At 49.9% G+C, this 15,610-nt stretch overlaps 1 protein-coding gene across 2 annotated transcripts; it reads left to right on the top strand.

Moving 5' to 3' along the window:
- Positions 1-1,618: 1,618 nt before the first annotated feature.
- SLC22A6 (solute carrier family 22 member 6) lies at positions 1,619-9,056 on the top strand. 2 transcript variants are annotated; one of them, XM_032879292.1, is made up of 10 exons: positions 1,619-2,279; positions 2,624-2,727; positions 2,987-3,141; positions 4,121-4,289; positions 4,777-4,900; positions 5,052-5,167; positions 6,229-6,443; positions 6,544-6,652; positions 8,007-8,210; positions 8,415-9,056. In XM_032879292.1, the coding sequence occupies exons 1-10, from the start codon at positions 1,911-1,913 to the stop codon at positions 8,563-8,565; spliced, it is 1,716 nt and encodes a 571-aa protein (XP_032735183.1). In that variant the 5' UTR covers positions 1,619-1,910; the 3' UTR covers positions 8,566-9,056. The 2 variants fall into 2 exon arrangements, with proteins under 2 accessions (XP_032735183.1, XP_032735184.1); XM_032879293.1 differs by having other exon boundaries at positions 1,622-2,279; positions 8,478-9,056.
- Positions 9,057-15,610: the final 6,554 nt, after the last annotated feature.

Raw genomic sequence — 15,610 nt, 5'->3', positions numbered from 1 at the left:
CCTGGTAAAGTGGGATGGACAGACAGCCCATAGAAGGCAGGAAAGAGGGAGGGACGGCCAGAGACCCCAAATGGAAATACCCCACAAAAAAGAGTCTGGCATGAAACCTCAAATCAACAATTGAGTTAGAACATGGTAGAGAAGAGTGTTGGCCTGGACCCAGGAAAGTCAGGGTCCTGATATGGCTCCTCCAATGGCAAAACTGGCTAGGTATGTCTGGGAAGCACAAGGGTTGCCATGCTTCAGGGTCCAAACTACTCTGCTGTAGTCTAGCAGAACGTGGAGGAAGAGGAGTTCTCCTCCTCACCTTGCAAACATTTCCCCTACTCCAATAAGAGCATGTGCATTCTTGGAAGTATTTTGGTAGAAGTCATCTATATGCCTGGAATATCCTTGGCCAAGCAGGTATGGGATTGATCATTATTCAAAATAAGTCTGAGACGTCTCTTAAGGTAATGTCTGGAGACATTTTTTGGTTGGATTTAGACCCAAGTAAACTGACTCAGAGTCCACGTTTCCTATACCATGCACTATGCAAATTAAAAGCAAGAAGTTGTTGAGGTGTCTGTGTGGCTCAGTCAATTAAGCATCTTGATTTCAGCTCAGGTCTTGATCTCAGGGTTGTGAGTTCAAGACCCTCACTGGACTCTGCCCTGGGTATGGGGCCTACTTTAGAAAAAAAAAAAATTCAATTCAGTAAAAGCAAGAAGTTGCCACTGGCTCTATTGGCATTCCCAACCCAGGATCCAGCCAGTCAGAACTCACAGAAGCCCACCCAACCAGAACTCGGCCCTTCCCTGATCTTGGATGATTGGGGCTCAGCAGCCAAACCACTGGAGGAAAACAAGTGATTGTCTTTGAGTTATGGCTGCAAATAAAATAAGTTCATGCTCAACTGAAAAAATTAAAACAAAAACAAATTATGGACAGAGATAAGACAAAAGGAAAATTTTGGAAACAGAAAAAGCCAGAAGGTAAAAGCTGAGACCCTGAAAGAATCGATCTAGATCATGTACGAATGTTGGTCTTAGGTCCCACTCCTTCAAAAGTAGCCTCCAACCTCTTTAGTTACTTCCATCTGAACAAAGCTGTGGTCCCATGAGATTTGAGCTGTCCCCAGGAGACCAGAGACTGGGGTTGCCAATTTTAGCACATAAGAATACAGGATGCCCAGTTAAATCTGAATTTCAGACCAGTGAATGATTTTTTTTAGTATAAGTGTGTCCCGCATAATATTAGGGATATACTTACACTACAATGAAATGTATTTGTTGATCCGACACTGAGAGTTCTGTATTTTCTCTGGCAACCCGTCTCAAAGACAGACTGCTTGGATCCTGTCCACTAAAAAGGACAGAATCCTTTCAAGAGGCTACCACACTTCCCAGAGCCCAGTCTTCTCACTAAAACGAAGACAGTAAGGTCCCACCTGGCCCCCTCTGGCCCCCGGATGTCTGGACACGCCCTCCCAGTACCTCCCCTCTCACCACCCCGATTCCAGTCCACTCTCCTGCCCTTTATACCCACTTGGAGAATTTCCACTGACACAAGGACACTCAGAGGGTTAATCCTTCTGATACCAAGTCACACTTTAACTCATTCCCTCCAGGCCAAGGATTAAATCCTGCCCATGCAGGGGTCAGGGCTATGGCAGACCCTGAAAGCTGAGCACCCCACCCCCAAGTGAGGGGAGGCTCAAGGGAAAGGGAGGGACAGAAGACGGAGAGAGCGAAGGAAGGAGGGGCAGCCAGCCAGGCTCCTGTCCCCCCACAGAGCCAGCTCCAATTCGGCTCTAGGAACAACTCAGCTGCAGAGGCAACAGCTGCTTCTGTGCTCCAGCTAAGGACGGCAGGCTCAGGGACACCCAGACAGAAGTCCTCAGCTCCCAGCCGCTTGGCCGGCCCGGCCCCATGGCCTTCAACGACCTCCTGCAGCAGGTGGGGGGTGTCGGCCGCTTCCAGCAGATCCAGGTCACGCTGGTGGTCCTCCCGCTGCTCCTGATGGCCTCCCACAACACCCTGCAGAACTTCACCGCGGCCATCCCTCCCCACCACTGCCGCCCTCCTGCCAACGCCAACCTCAGCCAGGATGGGGAGCTGGAGGCCTGGCTGCCCCGGGATGGGCAGGGGCAGCTCGAGTCCTGCCTCCTCCTCACTGTCCCCCGACAGGGACCACCTTTTCCCAACGGCACAGAGACCAACGGCACGGGGGCCACAGAGCCGTGCACCAATGGCTGGATCTATGACAACAGCACCTTCCCATCCACCATCGTGACCGAGGTGAGGACACCTGGGCCCCCAGCTCCAGAGGCCAGCCAGACTTGCCTTCCCCTCTGAGACAGGCAGACAGATGCACACATACACACACACAGATTGTCCCAGATTCTCCAAAGGCCAAGATAGGAAGATGAAGAAAGGGAATCAAGATGGGGGCCTTTACGGAAAAGGGGGATGTCAGAGTCAAGAAAAGTCTCTCGGCTACCGGGACCGGGGAAGCAAACAGCAAAGGGAAATGTCAGGGGAAGAGGGTGGCATAGGCCTCAGAGGGCCAGCCCAAGGGAGGGTAAGGGGAGCCCCGCAGCCCAGGCTCATCTCGGCCTGACCCTTGCCCCCTCTCCCCACAGTGGGACCTCGTGTGCTCTAACAGGGCCTTACGCCAGCTGGCCCAGTCCTTGTACATGGTAGGGGTGCTTCTTGGAGCCATGGTGTTCGGCTGCCTGGCAGACAGGTCAGTCCTGGGCAGAGCCACAGGGCCGGGCTGGGCCTGGGCCTCAGCTGGGCTCATGGGAACCAGGTGGGAAGTTGGCCTTGAACCCCTGGGGCTGGTCTGAGGACCTACAGGGCCAGCCTCAGGATACAGCACAGGCCCTCAAAAGACCCCCGCCCCAGCCCAGAGCCTCCTCCAGGGCAGGCACCCCTCTCCCTACCCGTCCTGGCACGGTCAGCCCTCAGGATCCCTGCTGCTGTTCTCCCCTCCCCCACCCCAGGCTGGGCCGCCGGAAGTTGCTGATCTTGAACTATCTGCAGACGGCCGTGTCAGGAACCTGCGCAGCCTTCGCTCCCAACTTCCCCGTCTACTGTGCCTTCCGGCTCCTTTCCGGCATGTCGCTGGCTGGCATCGCTCTCAACTGCATGACACTGAGTGAGGGAGGCCGGGAGGGCAGGGCGGGCCTCTACCCACTCCTCTCTGACCCCCAACCCAGCAGCCCCTTTCCGGCTCCCTCTCCCAGCCAACCCCTCCTGAGTCCCACCTGCCCTCGTCTGGGCAGCCAACCTAACAGCCTTCTTCCCTGGACTCATACCATCCTGACCTCTCATTTAGGCGTGATTGCAAACTCCATTTTTAGGGCCAGGCTGTTCCCATAAATGACTGAAGCTGACTGGGTACAAAAGGCATTAGGGAATGCTGAGGACTTTAGACAAAGGAGGGTCACAGCCCCATCCAGAGGGGCCACAACCACTCAGCTGCTCAAGCAAGAAGGGTCAGGGCTGTCAGATCTTACCCTCTTCTCTTTATTAATGTAAAATATCCCAATTTTGTAATGTTGGAAATTAATTCCATGTTTTTAACATGGGGCAAGCCAGCATCATGTAGACCAAAGACATTTATGGCCTGAGCATGGTCTGTCCATGAGCCATCAATGTTCATTTTTCAAGGAGGAACCTGAGACTAGGGAGAAGGGCAAGGATTTACCCAAGGTCGTCCCTCAAGCCCAGAAGGGAATCTATGGATTGGGGGTCAGGGATGAACCAGGATGGTTCATGAGCTGCTCTGGCCACCAAATCGGCCCATGCTGAGGAAAGCCAGCACTGAGTGGTCAGAGAGGCTCTGAAGGGAAAAGGGACGCTCGCCAGGACAGTAGGTTGGGGAGCAGCAAGACAGAGTGGGGGAGTGGCGGGGACAATTCTTAGGGATTCCAAACCCATTTCCCCCTTCCTTCCTCCACCGAAAGTCCCCCACTTCCCCCATCATGGCACACATCCTCATTCGACGTGTCTTCCACTGAGCCCTGGGACAGATCAAAGTTTGGGTGGAGAGAGGGGTCTTTGCCCAGCCCAGGGGTGTCGACCTGCTGGGCAACCCAGTCAACAGCACCACTCTGTTCTCACCTTCTTTCCAGATGTGGAATGGATGCCCATCCACACGCGGGCTTGTGTGGGCACCCTGACTGGCTATGTCTACAGCCTGGGCCAGTTTCTCCTGGCCGGTGTGGCCTTGGCCGTGCCCCACTGGCGCCACCTGCAGCTCCTGGTCTCCGTGCCTTTTTTCGCCTTCTTCATCTACTCCTGGTGTGTGGGGCCCAGGGTGGGCAGGGGTACCCAAGGGCTGCCCAGAGGGCTGCAAGGGACAAGACATCCCCCAGATCCCACAGCACACTCCAACACACAGAATCAGAGAAGGTCAAGGCCAGAAGGTCAAACCCAGCCCAGTGCCTCCGTGTGACAGATGGGAGAACTGAGGCTGTGGGAGGAAGGATTTACCCCCTCCCCTCCACCCCGGGAATATAGTTCTTCAGCTCTCCCCTGGCTCTCCAACCTGCCTGTGTTGCTGCCTTTACCCAAGACCCCAAAGCTGAGCTTCTGGGTTTGGGAATAGGTCATCACGAAGCTGGTCGCTGTCTTATGGTCCTAGAGAGAGGGATTTGGCAAAACCCCTGGGTTCCCAGCCTGAAATGAAATCCCACTGCAGGCCCCTGGGAAGCCCACCCTTTGCCCCCAGCCCAGCCAAAGGGAATGGAAGCCATATTGACACCTACCCCCACCCTCCCGCTCCCAGGTTCTTCATCGAGTCAGCCCGCTGGTACTCCTCCTCCGGGAGGCTAGACCTCACCCTCAGGGCCCTGCAGAGAGTGGCCTGGATCAATGGGAAGCGAGAAGAGGGGACCAAGCTAAGTATGGAGGTGAGACCCCCCCAAGGCCTCCCATGACACCCCACGAGGATTCTACCCTCAAACCCCGAACCCAGGTCTCAGAGGGCTTCCCTGAGTAAGGGGTTAGGCTGGGAGGAGTTTCTGGAGGAGTCCAGGCCCTGAGCCCTGCCCATCCTGGCAGGTGCTCCGGGCCAGTCTGCAAAAGGAGCTGACCATGGGCAAAGGCCAAGCTTCCGCCTTGGAGTTGCTGCGCTGCCCCGCCCTTCGCCACCTCTTCCTCTGCCTCTCCATGTTGTGGTAGGCCCAGACAGACCGAGCCATAGAAAGATAGACAGAGACAGACCAAGAGACAGGAGGCTGGTTGGGGAGAGAGTGGACGCAGTGGGTGGAAGAGGCCAGACAGAAGGGAGGAAAAGTCAGCGGACCTGCCATGAGGGGCCGTAATCCTCCACCAGGGACGATCTTGAAGAACCAGACGACCTCCCCTCAGTTCACTTCCGGTAGCCACACTGGGCTTCCGTCTCTCCATCTTCTCCTTTAATCCACTCCGTCGCAATATGGAAACACCTCCTCAGGATTGGGATCAGCCCCAAAGTCAATAGAATTACATCTTGAAGGCAGAGACTAGTCTGGCTTGCAAAACATTTGGAGACTTTCCTGATCTTGCCTGATCAGGGCCTGCCAGAAGCACAAGCATGGACAATAAGATTCCTAGAACTCATCTCCAAAAGGACACGTTGACCAAGGCTGGTATCAGCCAAAAATGTTCCTTTCTGGTTGCAACATTCCCCATAATCCTTCTGATATGCTCCCCTCCTGAGCCCATCACCAGAATAACGCCATGACAGTTAGGAAAAGCGCAGTCAACAATTCTACCAGTGAGTGTTTTGGTTCCGATTTGGGATTTACTCCAGGTTCTGGGTCCTATCCAATAACCTGAGCTTCATTCTGTGGGCTCCAGACAACATAAGAAGCACAACCATCCCAGAACCAGGCCTAGGTCTGCAAAGCTTTGGCATTTCCTAACACCTTGACTCTAAAGATGTGCCTTGAAAATCCACCTGCCCTCAGCCTGGCATCAATAGATAAGATAAAGACTAAGACTATATGAATTTTACATTCAACTAAGTGAAAAATCCCCTAATATATTGGGAGATACTAGTTATCAGAAGGTTGAGAAATTTGGGGTCTTGGAGGTCTACTCTGCACTTTGACTAAATGCTTGAAGACAGATTAGCCAAGGCAAATTCTAGCTTCTGAAGCAGGGTCACAGTGTAGCTCACCCCTATGTTGAAGAGCAATCCCCCCCCTTTAACCCTTCCTAACCAACTCCATACCCCACGTCCCTCCCCCACTAGGTTTGCCACTAGTTTTGCCTACTACGGGCTGGTCATGGACCTGCAGGGCTTTGGCGTGAACATCTACCTAATCCAGGTGATTTTTGGTGCTGTGGACCTGCCTGCCAAGCTGGTGGGCTTCCTTGTCATCAACTCTCTGGGCCGCCGGCCTGCCCAGATGGCCTCACTGCTGCTGGCAGGCATCTGCATCCTGGTCAATGGGGTGGTACCCCAGGGTGAGCACCCACAAGTACCTTGGTCCTTCATCCTTACCCCTATCCCCAGATTCTCATGCCCCACTCCCAAACTCCCACTGACTCCTTCCTTTCTCTCTAGATCAGTCCATTGTCCGAACCTCCCTTGCTGTGCTGGGAAAAGGCTGCCTGGCTGCCTCCTTCAACTGCATCTTCCTCTATACTGGGGAGCTCTACCCCACAGTGATCCGGTGAGTAGGAGCCTAGTGGGAGGGGCCTTGAGACAAGACATCCCCACACACATAGGTCAGACCCCAGAGGACACCGCCCAGCATGCATAGTCAAGACCCCCTCTCAGCCCCCATCTGTGCAAGCTCAGTACACACTTCGTGGCTAACACAGATACACCTGCCCGCTAAGCCCTTACCTGATCCAAGGAAAAGATCTCAAAAGGAGTCACCAGCTGGGACAGGTAGAGAGCCAAGAAGACACATCTCAGAGGCAATTCATTGAGGTCCCCCCACCCCGCACCCACCTTGATCTAAATCACAAGTTAGAAGCAGCCACCAAACCTAAATTTCATCTATAAGCTAAGTGTGTCTGTAACCAAAGTATGTCTGAAACCAAAGACCAAACGGGAAAGTAATTTCTTATCACAAAAGCCACATTTAATACTGCTTGTGCTTGGTGGCTGTACAGATAAACCCAGCATTGCTTTTCGAGTGCCAAAAGGGGGGGGGTGCATTTTTGCATTGAGAAACAAGAAACACGTGTCTATGTTAAAAATGGGTCGCAAAATTCCCATGAGATGTCAAAGAATGGCCCGGCTTCCTTAGGCTGCTGGGACTGAGCAGGGTCATGGCTGCTGTCCTGTGCCCTTAGAGGATTTCAGGGGAAAGAACAACAGTATAAAATACTTACTACGCACCAGGCATCGTCTTAAACTTTTTATAAGTATCAACTCATTGAATCTTCATGATACACCTATAAGGTAGGTACCGTGACCATTCCCATTTTACCAATGAGAAAACTGAGCCACAGAAAGATCAGGTGACTTGCCCCATGTCACACAGCTTGTAAGTGAGGAAGCTTGGATTTGAACCCAAGCAGTCTGTCTCCTGAGTCAAGGTTTTTAACCTCGGTTCCCTCAGAGAATGTTCTTAACATACTCTTAATATGCAGCTTCCGGGTCCTGTCCCCTGGGGATTCTAATCCAATAGGACTGTGTGGGCTGGGACAATTCTAACTCAAAATCCCCTAGGAGATCTGAGAACCACTGGCCTAACTTAACTGTCTCATTTGACAGCTCAGGAAACTGAGGGCCAGAGAGGAGAAGGGACTCTTCCTCTGGTCGCATAGCCAGTTAAGGCCAGAGGCAAAATTCAGTCTCCTGATTCTCTGGCCAGAGCCCTTCCCAGCCTGTTTTTGTTATTTGTCTGTTTTTAATCTCCGAAACAAATGCCAAATTCACTTGCTATCAAAGGGGTGGGGGTGGGGGGTGGGGGGGGAGGCTTCAGCCTGAGCTGCCCTGACCCTGAATTCAGCTGGGACCTCAGCATTCACGCTAGGGCAGTGACTGACACCACCACACCTTGGGCCCCACAGGCAGACGGGCATGGGAATGGGCAGCACCATGGCCCGTGTGGGCAGCATCGTGAGCCCACTGGTGAGCATGACCGCTGAGCTCTACCCCTCCGTGCCTCTCTTCATCTACGGCGCGGTCCCTGTGGCCGCCAGCGCTGTCACTGCCCTCCTGCCAGAGACCCTGGGCCAGCCCCTGCCAGACACGGTGCAGGACATGGAGAGCAGGTGGGAGCAGGGACTTACCCCGGTTCACACGGCCAGGCAGGGGTGGCACGGAGACTCAAACCCATTCAGGCCAGAGCTCTTTGTCCACTTCCCCAGTTGGCTGGGGTCTCCTTGAGTCCTTCCTGGGGGTCCTGGCCCAGGGAGCAATAGATGGGGCAGAGAGAATGGTAGTTGGGCGCGGCTGAGTAGAGAGCCCCCTGGTAGCCCCCAGCTCCTAGCCCTGGCCTGGACACTGCATACCCAGGACGCTGCTCTCCTGCCCCCCAGGAGGAGAGGAAAGCCAAGGCGGCAGGAGCAAGAGCAGCAGAAGCAGATGGTCCCACTCCAGGCCTCAGCACGAGAGAATGTACTCTGAGCACTGAGACGGGGCCTCACAGAGCCCGAAAGGGAGTGAGGGTCCTGCAGGTCCTGAGCCACCCACTCCGGGAAGGGAAAGGGGAAATGGCGGCCCAGGGCAGTTCAAGGCTGTGGTTCAGGAAACCACCTCCCAGGGGTCTCCCGCCCTGAACAGACTTCACCAAGACCGCGTCATTAAAAGGTTTGTGTGCAACATCTCTTTTTATCTCTCTCGTCTCAAATGTAATAGCCACTCCACATCAGCCAGCGGCCCCAAATTCATACAGTCCAGTCCCCTGCCCTCAACCCCCAGGACTTTATAAACCATCACAGAAAACTGGAGAAGAATCTTTTACCTGGACCCGCTCCCCCACCCCTACTTCCCACCCTCTTCCCTCCTTTCTTCTCTACCCTATTCAAATATTTCTGTGAGTTTTAAATATCTTACGCTCCACCCCTCCCTATCAGGCTGGAAACTGAGAAGAGTCTGAATGAAAGCAGCCAATCAGAGGCTTTGTTTCAGGCTCCTCCCCCCCGCAAGGGCCAATGAGAAACTCCAGCAGCAAAGCGGGAGAACAAGCACCACAGAGGATGTGACGTCAGGAGGCTGGCCCCAGCTCCCCTAGACTCCAGCAGAGTCCAAACTCAAAACCAGTTTGCTACTTCCAGCTCCTCTGCTGGATGTTCCGCCCACTCGTTCCCGGAATCCTTCCCACCACCATCCTCCGTGGATATTCTTTGCTCTTCTGCCTCCTCCAGGGCCCCGGGCTAGTGGAGACAAGGGAGGAGGGAAAGGGGAGGGTAGAACCCAACCAGAGAGCGCCAGCACTGAGGGCTACTTTGGTGCCAAGCACTGTCCTAAGCACTTTGCATACACTGATTCGTTTAATCTTCCCAGTAACCTTCTAGAGATAAGGCCTATTGTCATCCCCATCTTGCAGCCCAGAAAATCAAGGCACAGAGTGGTTAAGTCACTTGCCCAGATTCACCAAGTTCAGTAAATTGTGGAGTCAGGGTTTGAATGCAGACAATCTGGCTCCGGAATGCACAGACCTGACCCCTCTGCCCCGAGTTGTAAGGCTCTGAGACTTGAGCCTCTGGCACCCCCAAGGCCTGACTTCTTCTCCTCCCTCCTGGCCTGAAAAGAGAAGAGAGAAGGTGAAGGGGGAGGAGAAAAAGAATCCTGGTAGGAACGATGTGAGAGGAGGAATGGAAGGCAGTTTAGGGGTCACAGTCAGGAAGAGACAAGGATATCCTTCCGATCACTGGGTCAGCAAGGGAGGTTATTGCAAGGAAGCCAGTGGGGATGGAAAAGACAGCCCTATTAGCATCCACAGGTGGCAGGAGTCAGGGCACCGGCCATGCCCTGCTGTAGCTGTGCTTGCTTGGTCACATTTGTCTCCTGGTACACTGCCCATTACTCTTTCCCCTGCAGCTGACTCAGCCCCCCAGCCCCTCATCCTTCATGGAAAGTCCACACCTCTGAGGCATACACATTGTCTTCCAGGTGGGACCCTAGGGCTCTAGCTGAATCAGGGCAACCTGGAGAGGATCGGGAGACCAGGGCTCCCCTGAAAAAGCCACAAAGCCCTGGGACAGCTCACAGCAGCTCAGACAGCAGGATTTCCAGGGCAAAGTGGACAGAGCTGAAATTATGATGACCCACCCCACCTCCTAGAACATCTGGGGACTCAGTGTTTCCCTTGTGCATATACTCCCCATGTTCCCTAAGAATTTTTAGGCCATTGTAGGATCCAATAGATGCTCAAGGGCTACCAGCCTCCCCGTGCTGCTGTTTCTCTGGTAGCACTGACCTCATGGCTGACAAAGGGCACCTAGAATGACATCCTCACCAGCCTTGAGCAGGGAAACAGGACCAGGACTGGGAGGGAGGTCACCTGCTTCTAGCCCTGCTTCTGTAGATCTGGAGGCCTGGGGATCAGTGATTTGCCCTGTCCCTGCCTCAAAACCCTGCCAGCAACACAGGCATGCTGTGACTCCTGGGGCCCTCTCATCTCTGTGTTTAGATCACCTGGTATCTGCTCCTGCCTCCACCAGAGACAGTCCCTGGCCTGCCCCTACTGCACACACCCCCAACTGGCCCACTACTGGTGTTGACTCAGATAGCTCACACCATCGGCACAGAACCCATTTCCCCAGCTCCTGGCCAGGGACTTCCTATGCTCACCCCATGCCCTTGACCAAAGGGAACCCTACTTTCCTCCCATTTTGAAGTCACCAGCAAGTGACTTCTGACTATCTCCCCCAAGAAGCCATCTGCAGAACACTGGCTCGCATCCCATCCTTTCACACTGGCCCTGAGCCTGAAGTGTTTTTTTTTTTTTTTAAGATTTTATTTATTTATTTGACAGAGAGAGAGAGATCACAAGTAGACAGAGAGGCTGGTGGGGGGGTGGGGCAGGGAGCAGGCTCCCTGCTGAGAAGAGAGCTTGATGTGGGGCTCAATCCCAGGACCCTGAGATCATGACCTGAGCCGAAGGGAGAGGCTTAACCCACTGAGCCACCTGGGTGCCCTGAGCCTGAGTTTTGATACCGTCGTGCTTTGCTCCAGTGGTCTCAGATGCTCTACCCAGTTTTAACCACAAAGTCCAACCCTAGCCAGGATTGGTAGGTGGCATTTGTGGCCACCCTCAGTTTCTCTACCTATGGCTCCGAGCACATCCTGGCTAGGATGGCACACTCAGGAGGTTTCTCAAATGCCTGGCCCTGGTAGAGTGCTCACCAGAAGTCACCTCCCTTCCTGAGCTCTGCTGTTGTATCCCAGGACCCACCTCCACAATGCAGGCTTTAGTCCACACCAAGCCCCTTCCCAAGAGTTTTCATCACCCCTTAGAGAATGGATGTCCAATCAGTTCAGCTTTCATATCACATGGAGGCTGAATAATGGGTACCTCCAAAGAAGTCCACAGTCTAATACCTGGAACCTGTGAATATATTACCTTACATGGTAAAACGAACTTTGCAGATGAGATTAAGCTAGGGATCTTGAGCTGGGAAGCTTATCCTGGATATTCTAGGTTGGCCTCTTGTGAATATAGGAGAGAAGCAGGAGACCAGAGTAGGTAATCAGAGATGTGACAACAGAAACCAGAGTTTGGAGTGGTACAAGAAGGGACAAAAAGAGGGCGCCTGGGTGGCTCAGTGGGTTAAGCCTCTGCCTTCAGCTCAGGTCATGATCTCAGGATTAAGCCTCTGCCTTCAGCTCAGGTCATGATCTCAGGATCCTGGGATCGAGTCCCGCATGGGACTCCCTGCTCAGCAGGGAGCCTGCTTCCCCCTCTCTCTGCCTGCCTCTCTGCCTACTTGTGATCTATCTCTCTTTGTCAAATAAATAAATAAAATATTAAAAAAAAAAAGAAGGGACAAAAAGCCAAGAAACACAAGCTGAAAAAGGCAAGGAAATGGCTTCATCTCTGATGCCTCCAGAAGAAACAAATTCCTGCCAACACATTGATTTTAGACTTCTGACCTCTAGAACTATAAGAAAATTGATTTGTGCTGTGTTAAGCCACTAAGTTTGGGACAATTTGATGCAACAGCAGTTGGGAACTAATGTACACCCCTTATTCTCAAACTCCTACAGGGGTGTCAAACTGGCCCATAGGGGTTTTGTTTCTCCATGCTCTATTTTTTGGTGGGGATAGGGTTTTACTGTCTGGATCGCCACAGACCTCACCACTCCATATTGTCTTATACCTGATCAGATTCACACATCTATGTTATCTTATGGTGCTTACAGCCATAAAGTTTGGAAGTCCTAAACTACTCTCTGTTAAACCCCCAACTTACCTTCATATGTATTTAAAAATTGTGTGATAAGAAGCAAAAGAAAAGCTCTGGATGGACCCCACTTACCTCATTGTTCCTCCTCTCTCAAGAAAACCATCTAATGATGTTCTCTGAGATGTGACTGTCTCCACATGCTCATGTTGTAGTCATAGAACTGTGGCTGACTCTATTGCAAAAAGCTGGAGTTATAAGCCAGATGAAATTGAGCCTCAGTCTCCCTGACCAGCTCTAGTGAGGTCTGTTCCAGCTTCTTCTAAACTTTTCCCCTGAGAGAAGCCTACACCCAGAAGCAAGTTCTGTGAGCCACACCCACAGAAGAACACAAACAGCCTGATAGTACTTGAATTGGTCAGGGTTTAGATTTAGGTGGTAAACAATATTGAGTCTGGATGGATGTCCGGAACTGTGGCAGCCATCTTGTGACCCAACAGGGAAACAAGAGCAAGGATTACAACAACTGAAAGTGACATAGTAGAAAGATGGAACTAACCTGAGGTTTGATGATATCATTGAGCCTCTGATTTAACCAATCCTGAAGCCACCGACCTCTACTCTAATTGTTAAGCATGGGAATTTAAACTTAAATTCTCCTTCCTCTTTAAGCCATTGTGAGTTGATTTTTCTGTGATCCGCAGTTAAAGACATCTTAACTACTATATTTTTACAGCTTTATTGAAATGCAAAAGACAATTATTTGCTCATATTTACAGTGTACAATTTAATAAGTTTAAACAGATGCACGCATCCATGAAACTATCAGCACAATCAAGAAAATGAACTTATCCATCACCACCAAAAGTTTCCTCATGCCCCTTCTTTGTGGACATAGGCTTCCATACCAAGAAATGGAATGGTTAGGTAGTATATTTAGTAAGGTATTTGTTTAAGTTTTTAAGAATAGCCAATTTTCCAAAGTGGTTATAACATTTCACATTCCCACCAGCAGTATATAGGAGAGTTCCAGTTGCTCTGCATCTTTGCCAACACTTGGTATGATCCATACTTTAAATTTTAGCCAATGTAGTGAATGTGTAGCAGTACATTATTATAGTTTTAATTTGCATTTCCCTAATGACTAATGATGTTAAACAACTTTTCATGTGCTTATTTCCATTTAGATCTCTTCTTTGGTAAAATACCTGGTCAAAAATTTTGCACATTTCTAATTTAATTGTTCGATTTCTTATAATTAAGTTGAAATTTTTTTAATGTATTCTAGAGACAAATCCTTTGCCAGATATGTGTTTTGCAAATATTTTCTCCAAGTTTATAGCTTGCTTTTGCGTTTTTATAACAGTGACTTTTGCATAGCAAAAGTTTAGGGGCATGTGGATGACTCAGGCAGTTAAGAGACTGCCTTCAGCTCAGGTCATGATCCTGAGGTCCTGGGATGGAGCCTGCATTGGGCTCTCCACTCAGCATGGAGTCTGCTTCTCCTTCTTCTCCCTCTGTCCCTGCCCCATGCTTGTGCACTCTCTCTCTCTCTCTCAAATAAAAAATAAAAATAAATAATCTTTTTAAAAAGTCATTAAATGGGGCGCCTGGGTGGCTCAGGGGGTTAAGCCTCTGCCTTTGGCTCAGGTCATGATCTCAGGGTCCTGGGATCGAGCCCCGCATCTGGGGTCTCTGTTCAGCAGGGAGCCTGCTTCCCCCTCTTTCTCTGCCTGCCTCTCTGCCTATTTGTGATCTGTCTCTCAAATAAATAAATAAAATCTTTTTTTAAAAAAGCCATTGAATAGGAAAGTTTAAAAATTTTGATGAAGACCAACTGACTGGGTTTTTCTTTTATAGTTCATGCTTTTTATGTCTTATTTTATTTTTTCTTAAAGATAGAGTGTGCGTGCACACACAAGTTGGGGAGAGGCAGAGGGAGAGAGAAAGAAAGAATCTCAAGCAGACTCCTTGCTGAGTGGAGAGCCAGACACAGGGCTCCACCCCAAGACCCATGAGATTGCAACCTGAGCAGAAACTAAGAGTCCTATGTTCAGCCAACTGAGCCACCCAGGCACTGTGTGTCTTATTTTTAAAATCTTTGCCAAACCAAAGGACACAAAAATTTTCTCTTAAGCTTTCTTATATAAATGTTACAGTTTTAACTCTTATATTTAGGTCTGTGTTCTATTTTGAGGTTATCTTTGTAAATAACGTGAGGAAAGAGGTTGCATATGGATATCCAACTGTACCAACACCATTTGCTCAAAGACTTTTTTTCATCAATTAATTGTCTAGACAGCTTGGTCAAAGATCAAATGCCCCTGTGTGTGGCTCTATTTTTGGACTTTCCATCCCATAGCACTGATCTATTTATCTTTGCATGAACACCACACTGTCTTGATTACTGTAACTTCATAATTAGTCTTGAACACAGTGTAGATCCTTTAACACTGTTTAGCTTTTCCAAAGTTGTGTTGGCCAGTCTAGAACCTTTGCATTTCCGTGTAAATTTTAAAATCAGGGGCAGCTGGGTGACTTAGTTGGTTAGAAAGCCAAATCTTGATTTCGGCTCAGGTCATGATCTCAGGGTCGTGAGAATAAGCCCTGCATCAGGCTCCCCACTGGGTGTGGAGCCTGCTTAAGATTCTACCTCTCCCTCTTCCTCTGCTACCTCCCCCCTTCATGCTTGCTCTCTCTCTAAAAAATAAATACATACATAAATAAATACACAAATAAATAAATAAATCATTTTAAAAGAATTTGTAAATTTTGACCCCAAAAAACTGGAACAGTTTAAGTTTGTATTATAAAAAAATCTATAGAACATATTGGAAATAACTGACATCTTAATAATATTAAGTGCTCCAATCCATGATACATTTCTCCATTTATTTAGATATTCTTTGATATCTCTTAGCAATGTTTTATAATTTTCAATTTATATGTCTTGCAGATATTCTATCAAATTTATCCCTAAACATTTCATATTTTTATGCAAATATTAATGATATTTTTATTTCAAGTGCCAATTGTATATTGCTTTTGTATAGAAATACACTTGATTTTAGTATACTGACCTTGCATCCTGAAAATTTGCTAAAATCACTCATTAATTCTGGTAACTTCTTTTGCAGATTCCTTAGGAGTTTCTGTTCAAACAATCATATTGTCTGCAAATAAATGCAGATTTCCATCTTCTTTCCTTTCTGGAATTCTTTCGTTTATTTTACTTACATTATTACGTTCCAATACAATGTTGAACAAAGTGGTGAGAATGAACTTGGAAGGAAAGCATTTTGTCTTTCCCCATTAAGTATGAT

This window comes from Lontra canadensis, unplaced genomic scaffold, assembly GCF_010015895.1.
Source record: "Lontra canadensis isolate GAN:19392208 unplaced genomic scaffold, GSC_riverotter_1.0 scaffold66, whole genome shotgun sequence".
NCBI lineage: Eukaryota > Metazoa > Chordata > Mammalia > Carnivora > Mustelidae > Lontra > Lontra canadensis.
Note: the sequence above shows the minus strand (reverse complement) of the source record. Positions and strands in the feature narration are given on the sequence as shown.

Bases quoted from the DNA above. Each gene is read 5' to 3' on its own strand.
- SLC22A6 (XM_032879292.1), top strand. From the start codon at position 1,911: ATGGCCTTCAACGACCTCCTGCAGCAGGTGGGGGGTGTCGGCCGCTTC. The intron at 4,901-5,051 runs GTGAGACCCCCC...CCATCCTGGCAG, and splicing joins GGACCAAGCTAAGTATGGAG to GTGCTCCGGGCCAGTCTGCA. The intron at 8,211-8,414 runs GTGGGAGCAGGG...GCCCCCTGGTAG, and splicing joins GTGCAGGACATGGAGAGCAG to CCCCCAGCTCCTAGCCCTGG.